General features: G+C 35.9%; 1 protein-coding gene across 14 annotated transcripts in view; it reads left to right on the top strand.

Annotated features, from left to right (window-relative positions):
• Positions 1–21,044, top strand: part of LOC135206707 (insulin receptor substrate 1-B-like) — a 177,834-nt gene extending 156,790 nt beyond the window's left edge. For all 14 annotated transcript variants that reach the window (XM_064238135.1, XM_064238136.1, XM_064238138.1 and 11 more), the window contains one exon: positions 18,223–21,044. In XM_064238135.1, the coding sequence (XP_064094205.1) occupies positions 18,223–20,920 (2,698 nt within the window). In that variant the 3' untranslated portion in view covers positions 20,921–21,044. The remainder of the gene's footprint in view (positions 1–18,222) is intronic.
• Positions 21,045–22,245: the final 1,201 nt, after the last annotated feature.

Here is a 22,245-nt window from a genome sequence, read left to right as displayed (position 1 = left end):
GAAATGTAATTATCCATAATAATTTTCTCTTTCCATTGATGGATGATCTCTAGATATGATGCCAAGGTTAAGATATTAATATCCTTTAAAAGTGACATACAATAAACCATGTTAAATCATTATTACTAAACAGGAACCACATTTGTTATAAAAGGAAATGATAAATAGTTTTGGTAATTTGTGACGGTTAGTTTTATTTAAAGAGACTGTACTGTACATGGTGACTGTACTTATTGTCAATGATTAATATTAGATGCTCTTTCAGCTTTTTTTCTATAAACACCCAGGTATTATGTAATAACTGTTTTCAGTATATTTTTATGTTATATGAATTTTATTTTAATAATAGGTGATAGTTTTGATCTATATACGTACATATATGGTTGGGTTTTTATTTTTCAATTTAACTATTTGGTTAATGTTAGTTGCAAATTTTTGCAACTTAGGGAAAATAATTCTAAAATTAGCGAACAAACAGCTGCATATTTTAAACAGGTAAGGGACTGATGTTATGAGAACAGTAGAAAGTCTCGAATAGATTATAGCGACATTATAGAATGTGTTGTGCTGTTCTATAATGTAATGTATTGACAAATGAAAAGCAGTGAACTATAAAAAAATAGAAAAAGAAACTAATTACACAACAACTACTTTTCCTGCCCATGTATGTGACCATGACAGTGTTTTTATTTTTGCAATCTTCCAGCTGAAGTTGCAAATTGATGTTATGAGAATAATGAAGTGTCCTTGAATACAAGTGATAATAACATATATTATCATTACGCAACGTTTTACAGTGGACTTGGCAAAAAAAATCTCTGCAAGTTGAGAGAAATTAGTTGCATAATTATGTAGGTTGTAGTGTTGAATATATTTCTGTTTATTTTTATATATACAGTACCTTATATTATTATTGCGCTATTACTGTATATTATTACTGATAATGAAAAATAATTATACATTTATGAAATATCATAAATTGCGAGTAAACTTTACCATCAGTCTCACATGGTAAGAAAGATCAAAGAAAATCTTTATAGCTAGCCAGGATAAACAGTTAAACAGACAAAAAAATATTGTACTTCAAACCATGCCAGAATGAATTAACTGTTAATTTTTTTTACCAATGGAATCCCCCTAAGAATTGCTAACTAGAGATTTACCTAATTAGTAGAACATTTTTTAAAAACTTATTGTAGATGCTCTTATCTTTTAAAAACATTAATTGTAGTTGGGTGAAACTGGAGCCAACAGTTTTAGTTATTAAAAACTATATCACCATAGTTACAGAAAATTGCTAAGAATACAGATACATCAAATATATTGTGTTATTTTACTGTCTAAAAGTTAAATCATAATAGACGGAGGGCAGTGCTATATTTTTATTTTTTATTATACTAGCTGGGAAATTATAAAGCTGAGAAGTTGGACATAGTTGCTCACAACTGATATATAAAATGTGTCTTGGATGTATTGTCAGGCTTTGTATGAAGAATGATTTCAGTTTGGTATTTATAAGAAATTGTTTTCATGCTTCTAAGAACCTCATACAGCATGAATTGCTGAAGAAAACTGTTTGCAAACATATAAAGGTGTATGAAAGCCTCTAGTTATAGGTATGATTCTTCCTTTTTCTAGCCACTAATAATAGAGTTCAAAGATGATTGCAAAATGTGCTTTATTTTTGCACTTCTTTAAAAGATAATTTCAGTATGCACAGGAAGTTACTATGTAGTTTTTTTGTGTAAGATTTGGTACTATCTGTAGTCATAGACTGCATTTACTGCCTAGCTTACGGCAGGTTATAGTTGTGTATTGTAGGGTAGTTGAGCTGTGGCATATATTTACAAAGAAACTACAAAGTATTTGCCAGCATTCATGTAACCTGACCCTTACAAATAAGAAGTTAGAACTGTAGAGTCATGAGTAAATTGGATATTTGTCAGTGTTAATGTCAGAATAATAATTGTAATAATATTCATTAATTAGAAAATCAATGGTAGAAAAATAATGGGGAACAAGTTCACAGATCGTAACTGTTTATAGTTTAGTAATACTTCAATCTTATGTGATTCAAGTTGTGCGAATTCACATTAGTGCAAACTTTTCATTGTAACGTAACAAATTATGGTACACGAGTATTTCACAGACACGCAGTTGCAACCTTTTCGAATCCTGGAGAAACCCTGCAAAAGTGTTTAATTTTTTTTATGTGATTTATAAGTTTTCAAGTTTTTATGTGTAAATTGAATAACATGAAATAATAACAATAATAATTCTCTTTTCCTCTTTCTCTTTTACTGAGATGAGGGAATTTTTATGGTACATGTATGTATACTTCATTAATATTTTTCAGTAATAATGATAATAATGTAATAATAATAATAATAATAATAATAATAATAATAAGATAATAATAGATAATAATAATAATAATAATAATCAATAATAATAATAATAATAATAATAATAATAATAAATAAACTGTAATTACAAAATTCAAATGTGATAGAATTTTAAAGAAATAACCTTTCCATTTAAACTTTTAAGTAAAAATGACTCTTCTATTTCTCTCTCTTACTGAGATGAGAGAATTTTTATGGTACATACTATATGTTTGTTAATATTTTCAAATAATAATAATAATATAACTCTGACAAAATGATGCAATATTGGAATTATTGTACCAGAATTGTATAAAATCAGCATCTTCAAGATTTTAAAATGTATGGGAAAGCTCACCGCTACAAAAAAAAACTTTTGTATTCCCTTGGGAAAAAATATAAACATACAACAAGTGCTCAACACCTGTGTTGTCCCTATTGGTGGGGTAATGATCTTTGGAAGTAGATCCACCTGATTGTATTCCTTTAACATTGGAAACTACCCTGATATTAAGGATAACTGGGGAACTATTGTAAAATATTACAATGGAAATACTGGCCTTCAGTAAACAACAAGGCTTTTAAAAGTCAAGCACGTTTGGGAACTACAATCATGGCTATGTTTTGCAAATAAGAAAGTTAGGCTACACTGATTTACCCTTTCGGTAACTTCAACTTACTATCTATCATTGTTAAAAAGGCATTGTAATAAGTTTCAATAATAAAACTATGTAATATTATTGCCTTAATGCTACGTCTCACTGTGTAAAGGAAAAACAGCATTGCAATTACAGTGTAGCCTAGTGATCTAGACAGTCCCTGGTTAACGGTGGATGAGTGCTGATAACGGGAACATCACTGTAATTAACCCTCTTACGCCAACTGGACGTATTTTACGTCAACATTTTTTGTCTCCCGTGTGCCGACTGGACGTATTTTACGTCGACTTACAAAAGTTTTCTTTTTAAATTCACGGAAAAATACTTATAGGCCTACCAGCCTAAAACTTTTGAATCACGCGCCTTGGGGGGTGCTGGGAGTTCACGGATTAAGGTGTTGTTTTGTTTACAATCGTTACGCAGGCGAGCAAGCGCGAATTTCTTTCTTGCCACAATAAAAAGTATCTGTGACACATCTCGGAAATTATTTCGTCACTTTGACATAATTTTTGTACCATTGTAAATTAGCCATTACATGAAGTATTATATATGAAAATGTGCGCATTTTTATGTAGAATACAACAATAAAATACCCATGATTGTAGCTTTTATCAGTTTTGAGATATTTTCATATAAATAACGATAATTGCCGAAATTTCAACCTTCAGTCAACTTTGACTACCGAAATGGTCTAAAAACACAATTGTAAGCTAAAACTCTTATATTTTAGTAATATTCAATCATTTACCTTAATTTTGCAACTAATTGGAAGTCTCTAGCACAATATTTCGATTTATGGTGAATTTATGAAAAAACTTTTTCCTTACGTCCTCGCGGTAACTCTTCCGAAAAAAATCATACATGCGATTGTGGTAATGTTTGCACCATTTTAAAATTAGCCGTTATATAAAGTTTTATATATGGAAATGTGCGCAGTTTCATGCACAATACAACTAAAAACAACCCATGGTTGTAGCTTTTATCAGTTTTGAGATATTTTCATATAAATAACGATAATTGCCAAAATTTCAACCTTCGGTCAACTTTGACTCTACCGAAATGGTCGAAAAACACAATTGTAAGCTAAAACGCTTATATTCTAGTAATATTCAAGCATTTACCTTCATTTTGCAACAAATTCGAAGTCTCTAGCACAATATTTCGATTTATGGTGAATTTATGAAAAAAATAACATTTTCTTTACGTCCGCGCGGTGGGTAACTCTTCCGAAAAAAAAATCATACGTGCGATTGTGGTAATGTTTGCACCATTTTAAATTAGCCATTACATAAAGTTTTATATATGAAAATGTGCGCAATTGTATGTAGAATACAACAATAAATAATTGAAGGTTGTAGCTTTTCTCATTTTTGAAATATTTGCATATAAATCACGATAAATAGAAAAAAAACCACGTTCGGTCAACTTTGACTCTACCGAAATGGTAAAAAAACGCAATTGTAAGCTAAAACTCTTACAGTCTAGTAATATTCAGTCATTTATCTTCATCTTGAAACAAATTTGAAGTCTCTAGCAAAATATTTAGATTTATGGTGAATTTAAAAAAAAATCTTTCCTTCCCTCCGCGCGCGGATTCTCCGCCACAAATCTCCGAAATGCGTACGTCCCATTCTCGGAATATTTGCTCCGTTTCATATTAGGCATTTCATAGAGTTTTATATATGAAAATGTGCGCAATTTCATGTAGAATAAAATGAAAAATATTTGAAGGTTGTAGCTTTTCTTATTTCCGAAATAATTGCATATATAAATATATAAAAATTCGACATTCAGTCAACTTTAACTCGTCAGATATGGTGGAAAACTGCAATTGTAAGCTAATACTCTTACAGTATAGTAATATTCAATCATTTGTCTTCATTTTGAAAGAAATTGGAAGTCTCTAGGACAATATTTAGATTTATGGTGAATTTTTGAAAAAAATATTTGTTTACGTCCGCGAGTTACGAATTCATGCATTATTTTGTGATAATATTTTCTCTGTGTTGCTTTCATTGTTTTACAATGTGTTATATACCAAAATGATTGCAATTTAGTGTACATTACAACGAAAAAAAAGTAACTTGTTACCTTTAACCGTTTTGCGCACAGCGCGATTTGAATACAATTATATATGAAATTTATATCGCATTATTTATATATGATAATGATAATTTTTTTCATTTCTGATGGTTGCATACTAAACTTCAGCCAATGACAAAAAAAAGGAGCCAAAAATGAACTCTTAATCTTGAAAAGTAAGCGCGCTGTGATTTTTTGAAAAAAATATTTTTTCTGCTTCCACGCTCACTCTGAAACACCTCCGGCACATGGGAGACAATTTTTTTTTTACCGCTTCGGCGTAAGAGGGTTAAGATAATAAATGGTGTTTATGTTAGCTTAACCACTGATCAGTGGTGATAAAAACTGCCTACCGACGCTGATAAACCACTTAGTGGTGCCGAAAATTGCTTACCAGCACTGAAAATATGGTTAACAACATCGTTAGCCAAGTATTGTAAAACCAAAACCCCATTAACCAATGCCGTCGACAAGCAGGGATTGCCTGTACTCCTAACGTCTTGCCTTGTAAGAGAGTTAAATGACTTGTTGTTACATCTGTGCAAATATGATGTAGAGCCTAGATAAGCCTGAGTGAGTCATACTGCCAACCACTATTCTGGTTCAGACCAACTATAAGAGAATTCTTTGTAAATGGTTGGTCTGTCTTATCAAAAGCCCAGAATATCACGGAGACAGCTGGTAGAGTAAGAGCTGGACTCGATGGGAATTTTGGCAAAATTCTTAACCCAGAAGAGAGTGGAGAGACCTCATGTCATGGCTAACAGATAAAAGATAAAATTTCACACAAAAATATTAGTGGTTTTCTGTGCAAATATGACGTAGAGCCTAGATAATACTGAGTAAGTCCTATTGCCAACCACTATTCTGGTCAAGACCAACTATAAGAGAATTTTTTGTAAATGGTTGGTCTGTCTTATCAAAAGCCCAGAATATCACGGAGAGAGCCGGTAAAGTAAGACCTGGACTTGATGAGAATTTTGGCAAAATTCTCAACCCAGAAGAAGGTGGAGAGAAATGTTATGGCTAACAGATAAAAGATAAAACTTCATAAAAAAATATTAATGGTATTGATAATAATTTGGCTCAATACACACACACACACACACACATATATATATATATAGTATATATAATATATATATATATATATATATATATATATATATATATATATATATATATATATATATATATATATGTATGTATTGTATGTATGTATGTGTGTATATATATATATATATATATATATATATGTGTGTGTGTGTGGGTGTGTGTGTACTATAAAAAATAGGAACTATAGATTATGAAGCTTGACTTTTCAATTACTAAATATATTTACATACAGATGCAGTGAATGCTGGTACTAAAAAATATCTTAGAACCCAACATTTTTTTGGTCAGTGTACCAGGTGAGCACTGTACAATAATTTGTTAGAAATACATCTTGAATTGGAACTTCAACACTATTATTTTTATTACGGCTAGTAGCCCGGACAACCAATGAACTGAGAGTATTGAGTTGTGTGTGTCGCAAACAAATTGGTTGTTGAGAGGCAGGTGATGTGGCCTCAGGTAGGGGAAATCCTGTTAATCTATCATCCAGTTCATAGGCTACTTTTGTTTAGGGCCTTTTCTGTGAAGTAGTGCTCTTCATTTGTCTTGGACTCTTTATTCTGTATCCATGTAAAGTTATTGATCTGTTGAATTATGTTTGACTCCTTAGAGAAAAAAAACTGTCATAAAAGCAGTTATGATGCAAATCTGTTATTAGATTGTTTTTTGCATTTTTATAAGCAATAATGACTTTGACCTCCATGTTCAGAAGCTTTCACTGCTGTTAATTGTGTGTGTACATCTCAGTGATTTGACTAGTGATCAAGTTAATAAAAATGGACAAGGTCCATTAAGTTATACCCTGTTGTGAAGTGTTTTAGTTGACATGTTTTTAGCGAGCCTTTAATGCTCAAAAGCAGGTGGTAGAAAAATTCCCCTACATTAAGACCAAAGGTTTGTTGTGTGTATGAACAATAATTTTTGCATGGTTTGGTGTGAGTGAGTTTGTTTAATCTTTTGACGTAGTACTTATCTTGAACACTTGTTATTTCTTTATTGATTTTTGTCTGGTTACTCTTTAGATTTGATAATCTGTTTTTCTATAAATGTGGGTGATTTAGTTTTTGCTGTTGACGAAGATTTTGTATTGTAATTTTTGATAGAGGTGGAGCTAGGACATGTATGGGTGGGGTTGTCTTCTACAATATAACAAGCAGTGGAAGTCCTCCTCTTTGGGGAACACAGTATAATTCAAATTGGATAGGGTTGAAATGGTCTCACCCTTCCCCTCCTCTAGGGGATGAGGAGGACTAGAACAGGCCTCTGATTTAGATACCTCCTGATGTATTAGCCCATCTTTGGTATCTGCTCGCTGCCGGTCGACCGCATCTTCTAAATTAGACTTGGGAATAGAAGTTGCGACTCAAGGTGATTACTGTTTCAGTGCCGATAAGGACTCCGAATCTACTGACCCCACCACCTTCAACAAGGCCATGTTCCTCGTAGCCAGGAGGAGGTTGGCCTACAAAGTTGCACTTAGGTGGCCTTGATACAAAATGGCTTCAGCACCAGACTGCAATAGCCTGACAAAGGAGGAAGAACTGATTGAACCTCCCTCAGCTCGATCTGATGCTATCCTGGCTACCGCTGTGGACCACAAGTCCAACCAGGACACATTCTGGAAGATGTTAGAAGCTGTAGCCTCCATAGCCAAGACCTCTTGCAAAGAAAATGATGGCCCTTCAGACCTAACCTGATGCAGGGTCAAGCCGAACTTAAGACAGATCATGTCTGAATTAAGGTGACAGGGCATCAGCTGAATCACATTGGTGGAATAATACTTTTTATGCTGCACGAGAGGAGGAGGGAAGAACTTTGAGGACCTATTGGAGTGCAGAGAGCCATTCGGTCTGAAACCAAGGCATTAAACACACTGCAAGATAGACTGAGCATGGCCCGACAAGGGAAGCTCAAACGAAGCCTTAGTATCTTGCCATAGGCCTAGCAAGTCCTCTATACCCTTAGGGCTCATAGAAGACTGAATCTGTGTTCTACACCCAAGATTATCAAACTAAATGAATGAGATCAATAACCTCTGAGAAAGAAGACAGAAACTCCTGACTCTATCCCTCCTCTGGTTCTGACAAAGAAGACCGACGATGCAAAAAAGAAGGTTTGGAAGGATCGTCATCTCTCCCTAACAGTACTGGAGAGGCTTCCTTAGGAACCTGGGCATCATGCCTCCCACTGATTGGAGTGGAGTCCCTAACTACCGAAGATCTTGAAACAGAGGGCTCTGGAACACGGCATGGGAAGAAACCTGTACTCGGTCTCGAGCCAGACCGTGTATGTGCTTGTGCGACAAACCACGTACACATTTGCGGGATGAATTACGTACATGGACGTACAACGAGTCAGTACACGGCCGTGCGACGACAAATGAGCACGGTCTCGAGACGGAACAATGCTGAAGCGAACTTCCTGAAGGAGACTGATTCCTAAGTTCCCGGTCTTTGTAAGGCAAACAAAAAACACATCTGCGGACCAGTCGCCTCGCGTTCTTGTCTGTCGACCACAACATGTGCAGAGATAAGAAGCCTTGGAAGGTGCAGGAGACACTGTTGTAGCAGCCACCTTCAACCTCTTAATAATAATCAGAGCCTTATAATCTTTACATCTACGTGTAAGGGAGAGACACGGACATATAGAGAAGTTGGCAAAGCACTCCTCTCACTTGCAGAAGACGATGTCACAAAGTTCATAATTCTCCTTTTGACTCGAGGGCAACGAGGGGGAGGAGGAGATGGAGGAGAGAACTTATTCCCTCTAACACATCTCTTGCTAGAAGGATGAAAAGAAGAATCACTCCATCTATGACTCTTCTTGCCAGAGAGAGCAGAAGACTTCTCTCAAAGAAGAGTCAAGCCTCTCGACCATAGCTTGATACAACGTCTCCGATGGCTCAGCGAGAGGTTGTGATGACATCATAGGCGAAGATGGAGATAACATCACAACAACAGGAGGTAGAGACACCACCGCTGCTACGTCATAGGCTGAGAGGATGCTGGGAGTGATGTCACGACATCTCAAATGGTAGTGCTGGTCGATGGCCTCACTGGTGGAGTGATAAAGGGCAACCCAGTAAGCGTCGATGTTGACAAAGGCGTCCCGCTAGGAGGCAGCACACGAGTGCCAAAGTAGTGTAGGCCTACCTAGAGGTGGGGGGGGGGGGGGGGGGGGGGGGGGACTGCCAGGGGGCCTGCAGGTGGGGTATGAGCAGCCAAGAAATGCGAGAATAAGCATCCAAAGAGGGGCACCCCATAGGCCTTGAGACACCCAAATTGCTGCCATCTTGTTTGATTCAGAATCTGAAATAAAGTCAGCAGAAGGTGAAGCCTCCTTCCTCTTGGGAAAGACATTATATCCTGTGGGAGAGACGGCAACGTTAAACATACGTAATCTCTTCCTGTGCAACTCCCGATACTTCCAGCGACGCATCAAAGGAAGAAAAGGAAGGAGACAGCAATACAACTGACGCAGAGGGAATGCCTGTGGAAGAAGGGGATACAGAACCATCCAAATGAGAAGGTGAAAAACCCTCACAAGAAGGACAAGTGGATACTCTTATGATGCTCCCTCTTCTTGTAGAACGCCCTCCACTGCAACACAGGCCAGGAACGACATTGTGGGCAAGGATTAGTAATGGTACAAAAATTAGATCGACACCTACTGCATGTAGTATGGAGATCCGTAATGGTAGCAGCCAAAAACCTGGAGCACAGAAATCCCTGAATGCCTGGGCACATGCATTGCCAAGGCCTAGAAGAATTGGAGGACTCCATGATAATCAACAAGGCACACACACAAACACACTGAAACAAGAAATCATAGGTAAACAAGGCAACCTGCTTGGGAAGTAGAGCACAAGTGACTACTCTCCAAGGTGGTCAAAGAAAGACTGACATGTCACAGGGTTTTATGCCTGATCGGTGACCAGCTTCCACCTCGTATATGCATAACTTGCCAGATGCCAAATATTCCTTGCTTTTTAATCTTTTGATTGTTTTTAACCGGTTTCCAGCTGGTGCAAGAAGATTATCCTAGTGTTAAGACCGAAGGTTTGTTAGCTGTGGTAATACAAATTGATTCAAAATTTGTAATTTTTTCCAAAAACCAGAGAGAAAGATAGTTTTATTTGCCACCTCTCTTCAGTGTCCTGAAGAAGCATTCCTCTGAACACAGAATAATCCTTGACCCATCAAATTTGAACAAACATCTTGTTGCATAGATTTTTCTTTATACTCTACCTATTTTATGGGATCTTAGGCATGAAGGATTTTAAGGGGTGGCTTACCTAGTAGATGATTGACTAATCTGGGGAGCCACCAAAGAAGAGTGCTGACGAAACCTGAGGGTGGTAGTTGACAGACTCCAGTCAAAAGGTTTCTTAATAGGAACAAGTCCCACCTTACATCCAGCAGACTTTCTGAGGCTGGTGCTTTGTTGGCCTGCTCTTTGCAGCCAGTTGTCTCTTCTCAAAGCACTCAAACCAGAATAATGAAGGACAGTACATTGCGTGCACAGCCCAGCTTTTCCAGACGATGATTGGAATGGGGTTTGGGCCTATTACAGTTAATGGAAGTTCGCATATGGCAAACTGGTCCATTTCTTGATTGTGGAAGCATGTTAGCAATTACTAACTTGAGAGGAGCTCAGCATGAGCCTAACCTCTTTATAGAAGACATTGCAATCATATTGGCTAGGATCAACAAAATGTGAGTTCCTTTTGGAGGTTGCAATTTTCTGAGGTGAAAAACAACCAGTAGCCCCAGGAAGCTGGTATAACAATCCCTCAGAGCAAGTGACCATCTTCCCCCTAACTGACAATCCTTCCAATAGCCTCCCCAACCTATCAAGGAGGCATTGTATGTATTATCACTCATATGAATGGTGGAGTCAGGCTGGCGTGTTTGCCAGAGACTCCTTCCAGGTCCTTAGACAGAGTATCTTCCCAATCTCAGATGAAGGTGATCATAAAGCCTTTTCTTGCATGTGAGAGCAGCTTTGTTAAACCTACTGTCACAATCTCAGGATTAGATCTATTATGAACCCTAACTGTAACAGGCCCAGGCTTTGTTCCAGTTGTTGTCTGGAAAAGCTGGCTTGTGCAAAGAATCTACTAAGACCTTCCTTATTCTGATTAGAGTGCAAAGAGTAGGTCAACAAAGTCCCAGCCTCAGAAAAAGTCTGCTGGATGTAAGGTGGGACTTGTTCCTATTAAGAAACCCTATCCCATTTTGATTTATATTGTACCCCAAGAGGAGGACTTCCACTGCATTTTAAGTTGTAGAAGACAACCCCAACCATGCAAGTCCTATGGAGCTCCTTCTCTTTTAGGACTTATAGCGGCCGCCAGTTGTAGGTTTTCCCTACATCAAAACCTGTTTTTATCATTTTTGTCACAGAGCAATTGTTCATTTACCTAACTAGAGAAAATACATTATTAGGGGTTTTTAGTGTTCTGCTTAATTATGGGAAGTTGTTCACTGATATGCAAGATGGTGACCCTAGATTAAGAAATTGATAGCCAGTTGTTTTAACCTCTCTTGGAAGGGTACAAATGCTGGTCCCTTTTATCATTCATATCAGGACAAGAGAGTGGAGTTTTTTGATCAGTGAAACTTATGATCATGAACTGGGTTGGATGTGCTTTTGTCCAATTTGTATTGCTCCATATCTTCATGTATGTTTTTTTATTGCACTTAGTATGCTTGTGTATTCCTACTAGTCTTTGTCCTACAACTTTTCTTCCAAATTTAATACCTTTCTGGCTAACTGTTCCCTAGCACTTATCATGAGATGTCTGACACCTCTTGTCTTAATTTCTAGCTGTTGGGTATCACATCTCTTTAATAACTTCATTACTAATATGATGATTCCACTATATTCCTGCCATGAAAATGTATTAAAGTCTCCATTTTCTTTGGAGGTGTGCATATCTGCTGCATAAAGTATGACAGGTCTTAAACAAGCATTGTACATTTTGGCTGATCCCACCGTATTCCTGCCATGAATATGTATTAAAGTTTCCATTTTATTTGGAAGTGTTCATATGTCTGCTGCATAAAGTATGACAGGCCTTATACAAGCATTGTAAATTTTGCTTGCTGTACTAATCGAGTACTCTTTATTTGCCTGTACTACTTGGATTATTGTTCTCCATGTGTCCAGCTTGTTATTTTTCTTTAGAGAAGTCTCAATACCTGCTTCACAGTCATGCTCAAAAGACAGAAATTTTCTGTCTCATAAGGCATGGGCATGTCCCATCACCAAGCATGGGGCTACCCCCTCCCTTTGTTATATGCTCTTGTAAATTTTGAGCATTGAGAATCTCCTGTTTTTATATGCAAATACTCAAAAAACAGTGCTATGTATTCTGTATGCCTTTAGTATGCACCAAAAGAAATAATTTAAAAATGAGTAGTAATTGCCAAAAAGTTGAAAATTACCATAAACAATCAATAATGGTACGTAATCTCTTGGAACTCTCTCAAGGGCATTACTTTGCTAATGTCATGTACGTCAATAACATGGAGTGGCGATCATTTGCCGAGCGTGTTACCTTGTGTGGCCATATTGAAAGGTCTTGGTCCAGTTCATAGTACCACTATACTGTAGAGACGAAGTACTATGGCAGCTTTTGCTTTTTCCTTGTTGTAGTTGAAGTACAGAATTTTGCATTCTAATCCATATAACTCAAATATTTACTACATATTATTATTGTTAATATTTTTTATCATCATTATTTTATTTGTTAATATTACTTTTAATAATGTCTTTAATATTATTATTAATATTATTTTATTGGAGAAAAATTACCCTATAAAAACAGGTTGACCTAAGCACTCCAACCAGTGTGGTCAAAGCCTAAGCATCCACTCTTGAATCTAAGCAATGGCTAGAATAAATTGTTCCTGTAAATTACAGGATTTTCTTTGCGTACAGTCACTAAACACTAACTAGAAAGAAATGTACAATCATTAAACTCTCTCTCTGCGTACAGTCAGTAAACACTAACTAGAAAGTAATGTACAATCATTAAACACTCTCTTTATGTACAGTCACTAAACACTAACTAGAAAGTAATGTACAATCATTAAACACTCTTTGCGTACAGTCACTAAACACTAACTAGAAAGTAATGTTACAATCAGTAAACACACTTTGTGTACAGTCACTAAACACTAAGTAGAAAGTAATGTACAATCATTAAACACTCACTATAAACTTACGCTCATTAAATGCTCACACTTATTATACACTCACTAAACACTCACACTCACTAGCACTAAACACTCACTCACACTCACTAGCACTAAACACTCACTGAATACTCAACACTAACTAGTATACATTAAATGCTCATAAAACACTAACCAATCACTAAATATTCAGTAAGCATTCACTATACACTCACTTAATCCTAAACATTCATTAACCCTTAAGAGACGGGGTAAAAAATCAGTATGGAACACTTAAGGCCAACAAAACTGTGAGGTCAGTTTATTTAAGAAAAAACACATCAGTGGAAAGAGAAAGATATGAAAATTCTAAATAAATTTCCTTACCTTCCACAAGAAGTTGAAATTGACTATTTACAGCTTCTTTGTGGGGCTTCTTTTACAACACAATTGTAAATTTTGCCAATTTAGACTTTTATTTTATTTTGTAAAATTCTAATTACAGCTCAAACAATATCAAAACAGATAAGAAATAACTACTGTAACAAATCCTGAACATAGTAATTCTTGGAAAATATTTACTACATAAATTTACGAAGAATGAAGATGCAGTAACATTTTTGGATTACCATATAGTATTTCTTTTCTAACGTTTCTTTGCACTTTTATTTGCAAAATACAATAATAATTGACATACTATCATAAAAAATAAAAAATAAAACCAACCCCTTGGTATATTTATGAGCAAATTTATAAAAAGACATCATGTAAGACAGAGGCATTACTTGCTCCCTTGAAGCCAAGATTCCAATTAACTCTCTCATGAACAGCCCAGTTAATTTTATCCAGTCTAAAAGTTGCCATTAGTGAATTTACGAGCTGTAGAAGTAATGGCACTGCTTTCCTGCCTGATCCCCCAAATCAATGGTGCATAATATTGTTACTCACCGGGAGTGACACTGTCCACCAGCCAAAACCTGTTATTGCTACTCAAGTGAGCATGTTCGTCCAATAAGGGTTAAAACTAAACATTTACTAAGTACTCACTATACACTAAGCATTCACTAAGTGCTCACTATACACAAAACACTAACTAAGCAATCATTAAACACTCTCTTAATCCTAAACATTCATTAAACACTAATATAGTACTCACTTAGCACTCACTATACAGTATTCTAAATACTATTCACGAAGTGCTCACTATGCACTAAACACTCGCCAAACATTCATGAAGTACTCACTATGCAATAAACACTCAACAAACATTCACTAAACCATAGACACTCACTGAATACCTACACACTAAACATTCACTAAACCATAGACACTCACTGAATACCTATACACTAAACATTCACTAAACCATAGTCACTGAATACTTACACACTAAACATTCACCAAACCCTAAACACTCACTCGTTTTAACATTAGAGATAAAACAAAACTATCACAATCGCACTAAGCCCTGTTCAATTTGTGTGGTTATCAGACCTTTCAAGGCTCTGCAGCGTCCCCCTGGTGGAAGACCGCTGAACTGCGTAGTACTGGTATACAGATAGCATCTCCAAATATATACATACGCTATGGCTAGTTTAAAAGAACAATACATAGTGGTGATAAGAGGTCTTGCACTGTACCACTTAGAAGTGGCCCTAACTTTTTCTCATGCAAGTAATATTTATGTAATTTTAGCAGTCAGCTGTAATATGGAGACAGAAGATTTATAATAAGCAAGCTAGATCTGTATCATTGAAGCACCCTCGTCTTATCTTCAAAGGCCAGCTATAACCAGTAGTCTGGCAAAAATCTAGTCCCAAGGAGCCAGAAAAATAATTATGTAGCTATAGCAGCTTCTATGGATAATACTCCATCTGTAACTTAACAACCAAGTACTCATATCTGTTTCCTAAATAGACAAGCATTCATCTAATTCTTTGTTGTACTTTTTACTCTAAATTCTAGACCCTGAGTTATGATACATTCATAGTGCATAGTAGCACAGGGTTAATGAGTCATTTGGCATATACTATGGACACAATGTTTATTTAGTTACATGTCTTGGTATCCTTTTAATGCCATCTCAGTATTCATAGATAATTTACTTTTCTGTGGGTGATGACTGTTTTAGCAGTTGTCTTGACCGTTTCCCAAGCATCTCCTGTATTGTCATCATGCTCGAGCAATCATTCCTTGATAGTACTAGGTCTGCGTTGTGTATCCGTCTCATTTGTTTACCTTTCATTTGTTTAATATTGTTGCTGTCTTTCCCACAGTCCCCTCTCTCTCACTCCTCCTTTTTCAGTTTTTTTTTATATAGTAAATTGATCTTGTCATCATTGATTAGTTTTCCAACTGTTTAATGTGTTTTCTTGGTGGTCATTAGCTTTTCCATTTTCCTAAAAGCTCTTCTGATGCCTTCAGATACTATTTTGCTGTATTGGTTTGTGTGCAATGTCAGCATCTTCTAGTTTTGTTTTATACGCTTCATTATTCCCCTCTTTTCAACTGTTTTGATATACTGTGCTCCTTTCAAATCCAATCTTTTCTCCACAGTCTTGATGTTCTGAATCCTTTCCTTTCAGAGACTTATTATCCCATACTCTTCTTTTAAGCCATACCTATGTGTGACTTATCTAAAAAATTATTCTTAACAATTGTAGAGAACTGTTCAAAGATTATAGTAATACAACTGTTAGGTAACCCTAAGGCTTTAGAGTATTTACATCACTAATTAATTTCTATAAAAAAGGTTTTGAAAGCTACTTGGGTGGTAGCCCATAGTGTTCAGATGCTGCACTGACAGTTACATTATTTTAAAAAGTTTGTCAGTATGTGAATTATTGTTCCATGAAAATGAAAATGCATTTCATGGTGATGTGTTCCTTCTTTTCAGTAACTTGTAGTGTTCCCTATAGTACTTAATTTGGTGTGTGAATAGGATTTGAGTTGAGATGTATTTTGTGTTCTTAGCATCTTGTAAATCCAAAAGAAGCCTAGCATCACATACACATACTGTATATGTATATAGGTAAATTAACATAAATAAGGAAACCAATTTGAATACATTCCTCGTTCTTTTAACTTTAAATACTATTTTGTTAGCCTACCAGCCAATCACAGATTTTGCCAGTGATGCAGTTTGCAGTTATAATTAACAAGAAGACTGAATTTTGGCAACCAGAAATTTTTGCTGAAAATGTTTGCCCATTAAGTTCAAATGTCAAAGGTCCTTTAAGTAAGTTTAAATGGCAAAGGTGTAAAAAATCAGTTTCTATTCAGCTTACATGGATTAAAAATTTGAGGAATGTAGCTGTTTTTAAATGTAATATATGATTAAAGTGTTGAGGTCCATTCAGTCAGAAGATATATACAAAGTGCAGTATGTATTTATATTAATATGGTTAAAACATTGAAACCCATTCAATCAGACAAAATGTACAAATATGGCAATGTGCGTGAATCTGTGTGTCTATAGTTTATTGGAAAGTCTCTAATTGAGGATATATTTATTCTTTATCCTGAAAATGTTGAGTACGTATTTAATAACAGTAATAAGTTAATATTCATTAAATGCTCTTTCAGTTACTGGAAATTATCCTAAATTTACTATATTTTTACTTAATACTAGTATTAAGTAATTATCTGGTGATAATTACATTTTAGACCATAACCAGAAAGTAAAAGTGCCCAGTTCAGAAGTCATCCATTTCTTTTAATGTAAAACTGAGGAATGGTTTTCATGGCAGTATTATTGATGATTCTACATTATTTTAAAGCACTTGCACCATCTCAGGTTTTGCACTTGTTTTGCAGCTAATTTATATAGTGCATAAAGTATATACTATGTGCAATTTTCAGTTAAAATATTTTAAAGGTTTTCTTTTTTTCTACCGTCTTTTTTTTTTTCAAAAGAACATTCTATATTTAGTCAAGACTTGCTTATACAACACATGCAGTCAAAACTTTCCCTTGTGAATTTTTGCTTATTCTGGTTGTTAATAATAATAATAATAATAATAATAATAATAATAATAATAATAATAATAATAAGAACCATGCACTTAATGGCAGGAATTCAACCTTTGTAGCATGCTCAGAGAAAAAAACTTATAGAAAAGCAGTCATAAATCACTTATTATTGCTGAAAGTGAGTCACAAAAATGTTGCATGTTAACTAAGGTTTAGTATGATATAACATCATGATGCATGGCTGTTGATACTTTATATTTAGGTATGAAATACTTTGCTTAGGAAATGCTTAAGCTTCTAATAGAATAATTATATTTAATTTAGGTTTTTTATTGAAAGTTGTTTAGTACCACACTAAGATGATGTATGCATTTAAAGGATATGATATTTACAGTCATAAGAGAGAGCAATGTAGAATTTCACAAGGTGTCCATTTTCATGTTTGAAGTTGTCCTCCGAGGTATTGGGATCAGTTAATCATGATGGTTGACTCATTTTTGTTAATCTGGCTCTATGAGAATTTGATTTACTTGTAGCTAATCGATATGGTAAAATTCTCTTTACACAGATGTCTTAATTTCAGAATTTTAATTCCATGGCATTCTAAATGTAAAAAGAAATTTCAAGTGAATAACATTGGCCTGAGTTAATGTTCATTTTGGGAGGGACTGTTATGCTGGCTATTTAAGTTTATATAATTATTTTTGTTGATGCTTAATAATGTTTAGTTAAAGAAAATTTTTTTCTGTCTTACCAGATTTAATTTTATTGAATTGTATACATATTTTATGACACAATTTTTACTGATATAAATAATTTTCTTGACAGTGCTCCCATCTTGGGGTCTTCGCCAATTTCCAACTCTTGGTCCGGGACACCTGGCACCTTTTTCCGTGGCTTCCTGCAGACTCGCAATCAGGAGCGAAGTGATCTAATGGAATTTGACTTCACCAGAAATAAAAGCTGTGACAGCATAACATCTGACAAGGAAAAGAAGAGCAGCAGTATAGAAAGCTTCAGAAGAACCATAACTGGTCAGAGACATCGCTCTAACTCAAAGTCATCAGGCAATGGTAAATCCTCTGTATTTGATTCAATAAAACGAGATAAGAAAAAATCTGAAAGTGAATCCTCTGGGAAAGGTATTGAAATTCCCAATCGGAAGAATTATTTTGAATTAGAAACCAACCCAAGTCCTCGTCGCAGCACTGAATCGAACAACGGTTACCTTCCCATGAAACCAGCGATCTCTCTCTCACAATCTTCCACAACCGAGTACCTGGACATGACCAGCAAGGAACCCATAAATAGACAGCCCTTTACAGATTCTTACATGGATATGTCAAGAAGTAGCGATCGAATTGTTTCTTCCTTGAGTACCTCCACGCCACATGAGGGTTATGTGGATATGAGTCAGGGAAAGGGGATAGGCCCTCTAACCCCAATATCCTCATCTTCCACACTCTCAAACAGCTCATCTTTCATTGGTGCTAGAGTCAGAAAAATTTCGTCCACTTTTATTCCAATGTCTTCCCAAGACACTTGTTCTCAGTTGGACGAGTATATGCCTGTAGATTTACGTAGTAGTGTTGATTCAGCTTCCCAGTCACATGATGGAGAGAAGAAGAAGAAGGGGCAGAAAAATACAAAAAGAAAGTCATTTAAAGATAGTAAGCGGAAAAAATCAGATCCGATAGCAGTTATTGTAAAAGGAGATGGTGAAGTAACCCAAGAAAGTAGTAGGAAAGGTACAAGTCCTTTATCACACTGGTCCACTTTCCTAGGCCGTAAAAATTCCTCAGGTACTCCCCCTAAAACTCCCCTCTCTCCAACTGGCAGTCCACTGCCCAAGTCCAGTCGGGGAACTCCTAGTCCGTTTTCAAGTCTAACACGCTCCAAAAACAGAGATGGTAAAGAAAATATCAAAGATTCTGTATCTAAAGATAATTCTGGGGTGCCTAGTCTTGGTTCAGGCTTTGGCACAAACTGTATTGAAGAATCTAGCAGGGAATCAGAAGAAAGTGCCATATCAGCAGATAGTGTAGAATCCCCTATCTCTACCCAAACAGTTCCTAATAATGGTGAGCAAAGTGGAAAATTGAGTTCCAAGCGATCGTCTGGCATATTTGAAGTATCTCAGGTAACAGATGTGAAATCAGAAGATAAGCAAGCAAATGTTGGAGTAGAATCTATTAGTCATACTGTAACAACCAATAGTCAACAACAGCCACACCAGTCAGACAGTAATAGTGGGGACATGGGAGCCTATGTGAATTTAGTTTTGGGATCGGGTACTACTGAAAAGAACTTAAACCTTAATATTGAGAAAAAGCAGAGAAAAATATCCAGTGGCTCTGGGTCAGCGGAATATATGAACATATCTCCAGTATCTACTAGTAGACTTTCAGAATCTGAAGCACAGCAATCGTCGTCATCTTCATCACATGATTATGTAAATATGTGCCCAGGTGGACGTCGTTCAGAGTCAAATACTCAGTCTTCTCATCTGTCTCCACAGTCTGTTACTACTCCAAGCATGACATCTTCCAATAGTAAAAACACCAGTGGTCTGAAAATTGATATAAAGAAAAGTCCCAGTCTTGGTTACACTGGTCAGAGGGAACAGAATCAAAGAGAAAGCAAGAGATTAAGTGCTAGTGGTAGTGATGATGGTGATGCAGAAAGTGGCTATCAGCTAATGACTATTGGGACATCATCTCCCAAACCTACATCTCCAAGAGTTGTTACTCGTCGTCCAGACATTCCTCCAGCTTTGCTTGGTGGCCGTCCTGACCCTAGTCTAACTGCAAATTTAGATCGGCTAAATTTGGGAGGCTCTGGAGGTACTAGTGTAATCCCAGGAGGTATTAGTGTAAGTGAACGTTGTCGAAGTCACAGTGGCCCAGGTGCCCCTGAAGGAAGTGCTGTTGGTGGTGAAATACGTGTTAAGAAACAGTTGTCAGAGCCCAGGGTTGGTTCCGGGGGACAGGGAAATAGTGGTCGAGCAGCATCTGCTTGCTCTTCGCCAGTATCTTATTCGCCGCCAACTTCGCCTACTTTGGGTGGGTCAGTTTCTTCTGTATCATCATTAAGTGAAGGGGGCCTCTCATCTGCATCTTCAACATGTACAGTAGTGAATGTGGGTTTAGGGCGACGGGAAAGTGGCTTAACCTTAGGATTGCGTTTTCAAGATACCCAGTCTGATTCTGCATCTTCAACAAGTGCTTCATCATCATTATCCTCCAGTCAGCAATCTTCAGTCACTGTTAGTAGTGGTAGTGGTGATAGTGGTCTGAATTATGTTTCTTTAGACCTAGGTCCAGCTCGATGTGAAGGAGTCATGCCATCCCCCCGAGCTAGTCGTAGGACTGCCAGTGGCAACTCAACTCAAGCTTCTGGAACTCCTGCTGCTACCCAGGAGTGTACAGTTGGGGAGGAGGACTATTCCCTCAGCTATGCTCAAATAGACTTTACTAAGAGTGAGGGTTTGCGTACTACCTCCCTATCCCGTGACCACCGACACTAACATTCTCATACCCCACTCACACATTGCCTCTACCTTTGCTCCCATACCCACGCAAATCAAAATTGTATAAACTGATTTATAAACTTAAGTATTAAGTTAATAAAAGTAAAAACATGTGAGTATATTGAATTGTTTTATTTACACAGAAGATATAGTTCTTAGAAAATTACATGGTTATCTTATGAGAATTTTTATGTAGAATATGGGCTATATGTCTTCTTGAATGAATATTCCAACTAGTAGTTTAGCAAAAAATTTTTGCAGTTTTTCCTTATTAGCCCTTTAATATTGTCAATGTTTATTGAAATAAAAACTGGAGAAGTTTGTTGCTTAGTGAGAAGCATTTTGCATACTACACACATGTTTGTGTTTCCAGATACCAGGAACTTCGAGATTAATTACATTTTTACTGTTGAATTTTATGATTTAATATTATAACATTTGGTATTTCTTCCCAAATTTTTACACATTCTGCAAGGAGAAAGAAAAATGTTGAACGGAATATGATAAGATATTGTCCGATACGTTTATAGTATCAGGTTAGGCTAGTAGAATGAATATTTTGTAAAAATTTCAAAAGAAAAATGTTGAATGCATATAAGGTAATGTCAAAGTCATGGCAAAAATTAAACATTACTGCATGCTGTTATATATAGGACCAAATGTTTTGAGCAAATTCTCAAGAGATGAGTATTGTATATGAGTAGGCTTAAATTACATTCTGTTCACACAAAAATCTGTGTTGTGTGAATTTAGCACAAAAATTTAGAAGTGAATGTTTAGAAAAGTTGCTGTAAAGAATAAATATTGGTTTCTCATTCATTTATCGAATCAACTAAGAATTCATTTTCAAAGGAAAATCCCGTTTCATTTTTTATTTCCTGTGGATATAAATTTAAACCTTTTATCATGTACTACACACAAAACATTCGATAACAACCTTTTGTAAATAAGGAACCCTAAGAGATGATTTTTTCCACTATTGAACTAGTTGTTTTCTTAGACTGTAGGTTTTATTGTTTTAGTGGTTAACATGATAAAATGCTTAGTATTAATAGATAACGAACATAGGCAAATAATGTATATATTGTGATGCCACACATGAGTGACTGGGGTTGCTTAGTATCATTTTGGTTGTCTGTACAACAAATAGACCTTTATTTACAAGGTTAACTAATAATTGAATGCTTGAAAGAAAGAAGTATTAAGAGAGTACATAGCTCTCGTGGGGGTCCCGTACTAACTACTACAAATTTTAGTTCTTAAAGGAAGAGGTATATTTCATTCTTTTCATACAGAATAATGTATGTTATTTCATCATTTTC

Source organism: Macrobrachium nipponense, chromosome 31 (assembly GCF_015104395.2).
Source record: "Macrobrachium nipponense isolate FS-2020 chromosome 31, ASM1510439v2, whole genome shotgun sequence".
NCBI lineage: Eukaryota > Metazoa > Arthropoda > Malacostraca > Decapoda > Palaemonidae > Macrobrachium > Macrobrachium nipponense.
This window is presented reverse-complemented; position numbering and strand designations above follow the sequence as displayed.